This window comes from Pavona decussata, unplaced genomic scaffold (assembly GCF_977016875.1).
Source record: "Pavona decussata unplaced genomic scaffold, jaPavDecu1.1 SCAFFOLD_170, whole genome shotgun sequence".
Lineage (NCBI taxonomy): Eukaryota > Metazoa > Cnidaria > Anthozoa > Scleractinia > Agariciidae > Pavona > Pavona decussata.
This window is the reverse complement of record NW_028145581.1, coordinates 1036002-1047500: the sequence shown is the minus strand read 5'-3', so window position 1 is coordinate 1047500 and position 11499 is coordinate 1036002. Positions and strand designations below refer to the sequence as shown.

General features: G+C 41.9%; 1 protein-coding gene across 1 annotated transcript; it reads left to right on the top strand.

The window, feature by feature from the left end:
• The first annotated feature begins 9827 nt into the window (after positions 1-9827).
• Positions 9828-11066, top strand: LOC146464031 (uncharacterized). Its single transcript, XM_085083789.1, has 2 exons — positions 9828-9933; positions 10687-11066. The coding sequence occupies exons 1-2, from the start codon at positions 9910-9912 to the stop codon at positions 11059-11061; spliced, it is 399 nt and encodes a 132-aa protein (XP_084939915.1). The 5' UTR covers positions 9828-9909; the 3' UTR covers positions 11062-11066.
• Positions 11067-11499: the final 433 nt, after the last annotated feature.

Genomic DNA, 11499 nt, shown 5'->3' with positions numbered 1-11499 from the left:
TACATACAATACGTTGCTGTTTCACAAAACAAAACTGTATGACTGTAATAGATTTCAATGTCAAATTTACAGATAAATATGCTAACCAGTTACATGGATGTTAACTTCAATAAATATTCAAACGTTTCTTTTTTAAAATTCGTAAGCACAGTATTTATATCCAGTAAAAACCATATACAGGTGTTAAACAGATCTTCAAAAGCGGGGGCAGCTCTAGTGAAAACTATTACTAGTATAAAATATAAACAATTGCAACTCCTCAGACAAGTGCGAATTTTAATGAATCAACATCAAGTTTCTCCTTACACGAGATAACGCGTAATTTAATAGCGCGTGCTCTTGCTGATCACGACGAGATCACGACAGGGAACACAACAGCGCAATCAAGTAAAAATTCAAACTGTTTTAGTTTTGTCACGCTGTAAGCAAGTTCAAGAAGTTAACTCCAAGTCAAGTTTAAGTTTTTAAGGTGTTGAGAGACAAGTTGAAGTTAATTAAAAGTCTGGAAACATCAGTACAAGAGACTGTTCTTTGCCAATCGCTGGAGTGACAAAGTGGCAAAAAATCTGACGTGTGCTCCGTGCATATGTACAATAATTATAATGCACGCACCATACGTATGCTTCTTGCATTGTGGAACTATACAGACCTCAGTTTGACCAATCACAGTGCTTGATTGACCCTTGCTATTTTATGAAATTTTATAAAGCATTAAATGGCTATATTAAAGATCGCAATACTGCGCAGCATAGTTAATTAATGAGAATTTATAGAGTTATAGAGTTTCAACCGACCTTTAGGCAATGTTGCCTTCTTCAGGGTACAAAACTATACCGTTCAAAACAATTATAATCTTTAAGTTCTCAATGGCTATATTGACAACAGCAACAACAACAACATTTTATTCAATTAACTGCCCTGGGCGCTTATTTACTTTTGTGCCCATAAGAGTGGGCACTTATTCGAGGTGGGTGCTTATTATTTTCCCCTCATTTTCAACAAGTGAGAACACTTTCACAGAATAACAAAACAACGGATAACAAGTTTATTTGCTTCAACAAGAGAAAACAAAGTGCAAAAGCTAACATGAACAAGTTGTAAACAACATACTGTATCTAACACGTAGGGGGGGGGGGGGGGTACTCCCATATATGGGCTCGATAGGTATGTGCCGCCCAATAGGGTATGGTTTTTTAGAGTCTCAATCCTTAAATAGGGTATCATTTTTGCGCATGTTGGCATTGTGTTCCTGGTGTGATCCTTAGATGGGGTACCTTAGTTGTATCAGCTAAAATTTAAGTGCGTAATTACCAAGCTACACGAGAAACAAATCATCTGTTAAAACTTTCCCTTAGAGTGTAAGGAAAGCGATTAAATAAAGGCTTGTGTGTTGCCGTGTGCCTTTAGCCGTTGTTTGGGTAGTCACGCAACGCTTCTCCTTGCCCTATTAAATATGGCTGGTTAAATTATAATTAAAACTCTGTAATAAACATATGTTATTTTCATTTCGTGCTGTCACATTTTAAATTTCCAGTAGTATACAAAAACTTCAGGTTGGGTGAAGGCGCCACTCAACAGTCAACATAAACGTAAAATATTGTCTGGTAAAACTGCTGTCAGGACTGGGCTGCCGTCCAGGTGAAAAAAGACCAGAAATCAAGTCATGGGTTTAAACAATAAACAGACCAGTTGAAGGGGTGCGCGAATAAGGCTCTAAGTGACTTTTGATGTTAGGACAAATTCTCCTTTGTTTCAAAACCGGATACAAGTCAATTTGGGAGGAGAATCTAGCAATTTATCAGAAGTCACTTAGGGCTTTTTTCCAGGCACCCCTTCAGTTGACATGTGCTTTTATTCCTGAGTTGCAGTGACGGCCAAATTTTGCAGGAAATTATCTCACAGGAGAAAACCAGACTATGAACGATCCAAACTAAATCTTCCGCTTTTGAAATTTTCTGAATCTTTCCATTTTTTTGCCCAATGCTTAACTGCCGATGTTACAGGAATGAAATAAAGCCATTCACAACATTAAATTGTTAGGTTTTGTTTTTCCCTTGAGTAAGGGTATCACTGTTCGGGTTTGGGCCTTAAATAGGGTATCAATTTTTGTTTGTTCTTAAGTAGGGTCAGGGAGAACCTGAGCGGCACACACCTGTCCGAAATTTATGGGAGTATGTCCCTCCCCCCCCCCCCCCCCCCCACTTTTTTAGAACACAACTGATGCTTCTCTTACTTCACGCTGGGCTAGTACAGACATGTTTTCTGGGTGGTTAGGAGGGGGGTGGAGGTGGGTGATTATTAACTTTTTGGGCTTTAAGGGTGGATGCTTATTTATCTTTTTGGACTCTTTTTGGGCTTTCAGGGTGGGCACGTATTCGAAGGTGGGTGGTTAATCGAATAAATAAGGTATGGCCTCAAAAAGAACTTTGCAAGAATAAACTTATTTCAAATTAGCTGCAGTTTAAACAGAATAACATTATTGTGGATATGTGGAATACTTTGCCTTTAGAGGTCCGTTCGGCAGCAAGTCCTATTCTATTTCTATTTGTGCCATTGATTTGCAATAAATAAATAAGTAAATAAATAAATAACTGTTAAAAGCTCATGAACTCCCTCACATAGCATTGTTTCAAAATCATTGGCGCATTATATGCTAATGAAATCTCAGTCGGTTTCTATGGTTGCACCCAAAAACTGTTATTCACTTTGTTTTTGTTTTTGATGTCTGTTTGTTTTCACTGTAAAGGAACAATAATAATAATAATGATAATAATAATAATATTTATTACTTGATATTGTGCAAATTAAATATAACATACAGACACGATCAAATGCGCATCACAATAAAACTATCATTACCACTACTAACGTTAGGAACATATATGAATATAACAAATGATAATATTACGTGAATCTTTGCAATGCAAAAAGCATTGCATAGTGTAGTATAGTAATTACCCAGTTTCTTCCTCCCAAGATGGCGGCAGAATGACATCATCATGAACGCGTGAAGCATGGATCCAAGTATTGCACCATCGATCAATCGATGGAAGGCGAGGGGGAAAAATGGAAGGAGAAGGGAAAATTTGGAACAGATTTGATGGAGGATGTTTGGAAGAGTGAGTGGGTGTGAGTGGAGGCGTTGGAGTTGGTAGGATAAAGGTCTAGGTGGAAAAAATAGTTTGGAAAGGTAATGCGGGCACATAAAAAGGTTGAAATAGGGACATTTGGTCATGTATGACTGAGGCTGGTGGGATAATTGAGTGGTGATGGCACGCGCATGTGACATTGCAGCGTTGTGATGTGAGTGGGGTTCGAATCTCAGAGCTGGCTTGTCAGGGACGTGTGTTTTTTTCGGGGTTTTTTCTTTCAGGAAAAAAATTCCTCTCGCTGTGAAAAGAATTATTTGCTTAAAATAAATAAGTAAATAATTCCTGACTCCTCGCTGTTTAAAAAAAAATTCCCTGCGCCTCACAAAAAGAAAATTAGGCACCAGCTTGAAAACAGGTGAAGATTTCAAAAAAGAAGAAAACATTTTTCATGTTTCTGTTGATTTATTATATTTTTAATTTTTTCTTTGCATCAGTCTCTATACAAGGTCTCTATCAAGGGTTCTGCTCTTATCAGGTGGTGGCGGGCAAGGTAACCGGATGGTTGGTGATGAGTGGCGGAATCCAAAATCCTTGATGGAGTAAAATTCCTAGTCCCTGATTGGGTGGTTTGTTGTTCTTTCGCCCGTTGTAGCCATTGCCAAAAGGTGGCCCATTCAAGCGTGGTGCAGTGCCTTGTTTCATGATGACCGCAGTCAGTCACAGCTTGGATTCCATGCCTAATGAAAGTCTCAAACTTAGGACCGCCCCAGTGTTCCAAATTGATCGCTGGAGTGCTCAATTGTTTCAGCATGTCTTTTTCGATACGCCCTCCTTTGTAGGCCACCAGCTGCTGTTCGGGGATCTTGTTACTCTCGTACAGTAGTTGTAGATCTGTCTGGAGGCAGTTCTGGGGTTTGGCATGTTCTGTGGGGTCATCCTGAAACATTAAACCGTGCACGCACCCTGTCACATAGGCCACGGTAAGTCTGGATTGAGTGAGGAGCATGGGCATTCTGTATTTGATGTTTCCATGAGCACCTTGCACCTTGCAAAAGCCTTCAAAATCTAACACGAGACAGACCTGGTGAGGTTGTTCCAGTGAGTGCATCTTGCAAATGAACGGTGTTTGTGCCACCTAAAGTTATAGGTTCTTATTGGAAGCACAATAAAGGGGGGAAAAAAGACAAGACAGATGTGTCCTTTTTCACGGTTTTATTTTAATGATAACAACAGTAAGAATCAGAACGATGATTAACAAGTTTTCCTTTTTTTTTCATTCTTGAATTCAGCCACAAGGTTTGTACCAAACGATAGGTTTGTAACCGCGTCCTCGTTGTTTGGGGATGATGCTTTGTTTGGGAAATCAAACGATCTTCCCAGCCTTCTAACTTCTCTCAAAGTAGTGCCTTTTCACCCTCTTCCCCATAGGTCATTTAATGTTGCTTATTGGAGAATTCAATGTGATCGATCTTAGCCAGTCTTTGCTTGGCTTTTTTTATGCCAGTCCTTCTCGTGCTGCACATGCCAGGGCATCTTGTTCTCTTGTCTTCTAGCCTCTTGTTCGATGGCATTGGACTGTCCACGGCTTTCAAAAAAGATCCTGGCCGTGGGGATATGTGGACGCTCTGGTGGGGTGGGGAGACGAAGGCGGTAACGGAAACTGACCTGTTTGGGGGTACATGTGTTTGAGTTGAAGATAACATTGGTTGTGAGTTTGTGCCAAACTCTCCTTCCCGTCTTTTTGGTCGTTGGTCTCGTCTTTGTTGCCATTGGTGTTTTGGTTGGCCTTGTTGGCAAAGTCAAATTCCAGTTTATCTTACTCATCATCTTGGTCCTTAATTTCTTCAATGTTGCGATCCACAATGTCCAAACGTTGTTGAGCCTCTTGGATCTTGGTGTTGTTGCCCGTTTTTACAGCCACAGTAAGATCCCCTTTGGCTTGAATGAAAAACGCATCCAAGGCTTGTTCTATGGTTTGAGTGTACTTCACGGCCTCTTGAAAGGAGCGTCTTATTGGAGGTTGCGTGAACTTGGGGACGGGATGATGTAAAAGTGGTGTGCTCGAAGAACGTTAGGGGCTGATTTTTTTTCTCTCTAAACATGGATCTGATTGTCAGAAGTTGAAGTTGTTGAAACTGGTGTTGGGAGCAAAAGTAGTTGCTGCCCCCTAGCCCGTAGTCTGGCACCCACGGTGGCAAGGCACGACCTTGGCTTTGTGTCATGTCGTCCATGATCTTCATACAATCCATGTTAGGGGCATTGGCCAACTCATCGACCAGCAAACAATGCATCCAAAGTTGTTCCATGCTGTCCTCCATCCACCATCTCCATGCTTGCACGTCTTTCTCCTCCTCCACCATAAGTCGGGGCACCAGCATCATATCTTTTTTAGGCATCTTGTACAGCTCGTTTGAAGGTCACTATCCCTTTCTCCAAGGACAAGAGCAATGCACACTGCTCGTGCAAGGGGGTTCTCAGTGCACTCAACCATTGACCTTCGCTTTTATGCTTTTTCAAATGAAGTTTGATCTTGGTCCGATCGGGGACCACCCCATCGTACAAGTTGCTTATCAGATCCGTCAAGGCCCGCAGCTGTTCAGTGCTCGCTTGCCACAGTTTTCTCCTCCAGGCATCCCCATGGCCTGTGGTTAAGGCCAGTAGAATAGGTATTTGAGCGGCCACCCGCATGCGGCACCGCTTCCTTCTTGCACTTTCTTCTTTTTTGTGTGTGTATTTGCCCAGCAAAGTACCCAACAATGTCCCCAGTCCTGCGACAACAGGCATCACCTCTGCACCAGCCATCAATCCTTTGGTGCCCATGCGACATTTGAATGGCTCCGGATGGTTGGTTTTCTTCGGATGAGCATGGGACAGAGGTGTGGAGGTGAATCTGGTATTGAGTCTCTTGGCTGCCACCGAGATGGGGTTAAAGTTGGTTTTAGATGGATAACCTCTCCAGGCATGTAAGTGTGGCGCCATGATGCAAATGTAAGCAAAAAACAATGACAAATCCCTTTCTTGTTTTTTTATAAAGTATTTACTGCTGTGGAAACAGTGATTTCATCATAAGAGGGGTAAGACTCAGTGTGGTCATGACGACCAAGGAACCAATGCCGCCTTGTTTAGATCTTCTTTTTTTCATTCATCTACCCAGTCGCTTGGGATATCTTGGGAGTGCCAGACCACCCTTTTGATGTGGACAGGGTAACTGAAAGTAGGTGTCCTACAGCAGGTGATTGGGCAGGCCAATAATCCTTGAATTGCCCGGTAACTGACATGCTCCACCGCCTCCTTGTCCTCCTGCGAAACTGCCAACAATGTTTTGCACCAGTTGTGTGGTAATGGGTGCCAGGGAATACAGAGCCATCTCCCGAGCAAAGGGTCAGAGTCCTCCTTTCTGTTGGCACCGTATGTGGCTACGTCCTCCTACATGGATAGTCAGCATGGTTGGTTCTCTCTTCTTACCACTCTCCCATCAAATCCATAACTTTTTACTTTTTAGTCTCTTGCTTGTGTTTGCCAAGCCCTCTTGCCTTGGCAGCCCCCAGTAAAACCAAGGGGGCTGCAGTAGCTGCACACCCTAAGAGAGCACTCCCAGCGAGTTTGCTGGTGAGAGTTTTTGCGGTCAATTTCTTCTGCACTTTCCACGAGGCTCTATTGACACCACGATCCAAACGCTGAGGGAAAAGGTGTAAGTAGGCCTTTTGTGCAGCCTGCATTCATTGAGACATCTGTGGCGTTAGACCAGGCCTCCATGTGGTCGTCGTTTGAGCGACTTGAGGGAAGCGCAAGATGTGATGGGATCACTTGCATCTTAAATGGGGAGGTGGTAGTCGTGTCGTCGTAACACGAAATGCGTCCCAGGCATACCTACTTGTCTATTCCCCAGGGCACTTCCAGAGATCCGGGAACACGGTAAAAAGCTGAGGTGAAACATTTGTTTAAATGTCCAAGGGGTTGGTGTTGATGCCATCAGGTAAGACGTTTCGTTTCAGGTTAAAATAACTAAACCCATAGCATGGGCATAAGCTTAAGACACGATTGTTCACGACAAGAAATCCACGGTTTTTACCACAGTCAGTTTTACCTTTTTTTAATACGTCATGGTACTTGTCTTTGGTGATTAAGTTCTTCTCTTGCTAATTCTTATGCGGGAAAACTTGTCCTTATCACTTTGCCCAGCAATTATACGTTTAACTGTTCAGTCCCACAAATCCATCTCTGGACCATTTGACTTAAAACAAACCAGGTGTCCGCTTATCGTACGCTGCATTGTCAGGGGTATCTTCCAAGGCAACCTTGAGGACTGTTCAGACTCCTCTCGCAAATCAGGCTTCACCAGAGAATGGAGGCTTTCCCCATCAGGCCTCAGGGTTCTGACATTTGGGACATCCATGCCAGAATTGAAAGAGAAATATTACTGGTTGGGTTGAAACCATCCACGGGCAATTGACAATCCCCGAGACGCTTCTCTGTGGTGTTTAATCGTGTTCTCAGGGCAATGCTATGCTGGAAACCGACCCGTGCAAGCCATTTATCAGCTTCCTTGCAGGGAGAAATAGCTTCCTCTATTTCCCTGCACATTTCCAGTTGGCGTACAATCCCACTGGCATTTCCTGACTCAGCGCCCACAAATAAACGGCTTTGGCATCATACCCAATGATTTTCTGACACAGCTTGTCAGGGTTTTCCCTTATGTGGGTTTTGGTGTACCTCTAGAAAATAATAGCAGGTCCACCGACCATGTTGTTCTGAAAGAGGTGAAAAAGTTTGGGTGAATCAAACAGTGATAGATAGAGATCTTGTTCTTTAAAAACGTCATTTCAAAAGCCATCATTAATCCTGGGAGTGAGATCATTTGCATCATGTCGATCTTTTTTTCTCGCCAAATGCTTTCATCTTCTCCACTGCCTTTATGAAAGGGACCACATCGAGATTGTTGTACCACCATAAAAATCCCTCATACCTCGCATCCTGTTCTTCTACCATTTCTCTTGACAATAGTGGCACTCCTCATCCGTAATATTAGAGTTCTCGAGTGTAGAATGAAACGCCTGATATTTCAGATCTTCAGGTACTTCTCTTCCAACTTGTCGAAAATGTTCCTGAGTGGTGTATAAACCCCTCCCAGGTAGGCATACTTGACTTTTACTTTGCAGCCACGTTCATGGCATGTCAGTTTGTAATCCTTTGGAAATACTTTTCTAGAGCGTTGACAACTGTAAAACTTGTAATACTTTTTGATATCTTTTAAGAACGAAAAATGTCTGTCAAACAACTTTAACTTCATGACCTGGTCCACTTCCTTTTTTGTCAAATTATTGGCGGGACGATGCACGGGTGTGGTGACTAGTTGTCCACGATCGGAGAGCTGTAAAGCGTAGACAAAGGTGCTTATTCCAAACAACTTATCAAGGTGATGCAGGGATTGATAGTAACATCTTTGTACCCAGCTCTTTCATCCTCGGTGAGTGTCTCAAAGTATTGCACTCTGAGGGCCTTGGTCTTCAAACAAAAACTTTTGTGTCTGGCAAGGCATCGAAAGTAACAAAATTATCTAAGTACGGTTTTCCCGACTACAGGCTCTTTTCCAAAGCGTCAACACCACGATTTTCTACTATGAACGATGGGAGAATGTACTGACCCCCTCTTCCAATGAGCAAGGGATGGTGTAAATGTATATTGCAACGCAACAGGTTATGGCCATGCGCCATTTTGAATTTTTGAATTACGTTTCTCCTTTCTCATCCACTCCATCCAATCCATGTCCCCCACCTTTTTGAAAAGTGTCTCCAAATCCTCTTGGTTGGTGACAAGGACAGGGTCATCAAACACTAAGCCACTCTGCGAGGGGTAAAAATAATTCACCTCCCCTGTCTCCAAATTCTTCAAAACAAAACCAAACGAAAAATTAACCTCTTCCAAATCGGTCGTTTCTGTTAACCTTTCGTGGTGAATGTCCATTATTCGATGTCGAACTGTATGCTTCGAATGTTGCTCCAATTTTGTTGAATGCACTGAAGTACATCCTCTTCCACCTAAACCTTTCTCCTCCCAACTCCAACCCCTCCTACATACATCCACTCACTCTCCCAAACCTCTCCTATCAAATCCTTTCCAAATTCTCCCTTTGCCTTCGATTTTCCCCCCCTCGCCTTCCATCGATTGATCAATGATGCAATAGGCGAATCTTTGTTTACACTTTTACCTCATTAACATATGCTTATCGCTATCTGATGACGCTATCTGATAACGCTAATAAAATAAAAACTCTGAATATTGAAAGGGCATAACAGTTTCAGGTTTCTCTGAAAATGTGAGCCCAATACATCGAATGGTTTCGGAGAAATTCTCTTCTAAAACCTCGAAATTTTACAGAGAATGTATGGCTCATTAACGTTTTTGCCACCCAGCTATTTCGGCTTTTGATGGCTGATATTTCCTTCAATATTGCTTTCAAAGAGCTGAAAATTGCACGAATTGCTCAACTTAATCAGCTCTTTACTCTTTTGCATTTAGTTCATATACGGCCACGGCTTTTACGAGTTAAGTCGTATGCTAATAAGGAAAAATACAAACAATGAGTCAGCAAAGATTCGTCTATTGGATCCATGCTTCATTCGTTCCTGATGACGTCATACAGCTGCCATCTTGGAAGGAGGAAACTGGCTAATTTGACCCCTACTATACTACCCATAGCCATTTGTTCCCTCTTTCAGATCCAAAGGTTTGATCGTTAAACCAGCAAGCAAGTCTTGGTGCACGCTGACAAGACGTAATACAAGAATTGCAATGCGCTTTTCATGAGCAGCTCAGAATGTACAACATGTCGGCAAGTAAGGTAGGATGGCTGTACTGTATTTGCCAGCAGTGAGCAGTTTACCGTTGAAATACATTGAATGGGAACACCGACGGTGACTTTGTCTTATCCAGTCTCCATTTTGGAAAAGGCGGTTAGTGTCTAAAGAAACTGTTGTACTGCATCGGTGGGGAGTAGAAACGATATTTGGGTTTTTTTTACGATCAATCACTGTCCATTCTTGAATTTTTGGAAACATGGAAACAGTCTCTTCCTTTTTGGTTCATAATTAGACTGTAGCTTTCTGTAACAGAGTTTACGTCAGGGGAGCCCAATGAGAACATTTAAACAAAATAATTGAAATGTTGTGTCCTGTGTTCCCAAATTGTTTTATGCCCTTGTAAAGACAAAATTGTGTGAGCTAAAACATGTTCATTTGTTTGGATGCTTTAGCTGCAAATTTAAGTTGCACACATTTTAGTAAAAGAGATCTTGCCCGAATTTATTATCTATCGTTGGTTTACGGAAGTGCTTCCTGTCTTTTTTTCTTATTTGTGACGACCTATTGGCCCCTTCACTATCCATCGAAATGAACCATTGATTGCCTCCGCTGTCCCCGATTTTCAGCATAAAAGTCCACTTTAGTCGCAAACATCTCATTTTTTGTCTGCAACAGGGCAAAACTGAATCGCGCAGGCCACAAATCAATAACAAAATATATACTATTAGTAACAGGTAATATACACATTCTTTGACTAATTAATTTTTTTCTTTTTATCCATCTTTGTACTAAAGATGATGGTCTCTGATGAAGAGAAGAGATGGATTGTTGTAGGAATTGCTATGAGCAAAGTTGTTGCTCCAGTTTTGCGAGATGTTATCAAAGCAGGAATGGACACTCATTATGACGACTTGAACAAGCACCTGACCCCAAGCTGTACTCTGAAGACACTGACTTATCCTTATGTCGATATTGATCCACACCTTAAAAAACTGAAATTTCAGAATGTTAATAGCAACAGTGTACTTCATAGCAATGACAAGAAAAGCTACTGTTTTACTATAAACAGTTCAGTTGACCTGGCCAAGATATACCTGCCGAATCACCTTGCTATGTTTTCTGCCTTTGATGAGTCGCTGGACATGACTGCCATCTTGAACTTGTTGTGAATTTCCTACTACCAACCAAAGGCTATTTTCTCCGCGCTCACTCAGACATCTGCTGATGATGTCAGAAAAAATGTCCGAAACAAGTGGGGCCATTTTGACGTCATTGAATGGTCTGACATCTTCTTCGATGATTGCTTTGCAAAGCTAGAAGCATTGGTGCGAAGTCTGGGCCTGACTGCTGAGAAGGAGAAAAAGACATTGGAAGATCTGTATAAATGGCAATCTAAAGGTACGACAAGCGAACTCTGTTTGTTAAGTGTTAGCCTCTCCCTTGAACGCATGAAGAAAACGAATTCTTCAATGAATAATTACATGAACGAACGAAGAAAGAAAAGTGAACGAAAGAAGAAACGAACAAGTGAAGGTATCAATTTTTTTGCCATGCTCGGCCCATTAATTAAAGCTGACCTCCAAGAGGGGTGTGCTAATTACAATACA

Coding starts and splice junctions, on each gene's coding strand:
- LOC146464031 (XM_085083789.1), top strand. CDS start 9,910: ATGTACAACATGTCGGCAAGTAAG. Junction 9,934..10,686: donor ACAACATGTCGGCAAGTAAG/GTAGGATGGCTG, acceptor TTTGTACTAAAG/ATGATGGTCTCTGATGAAGA.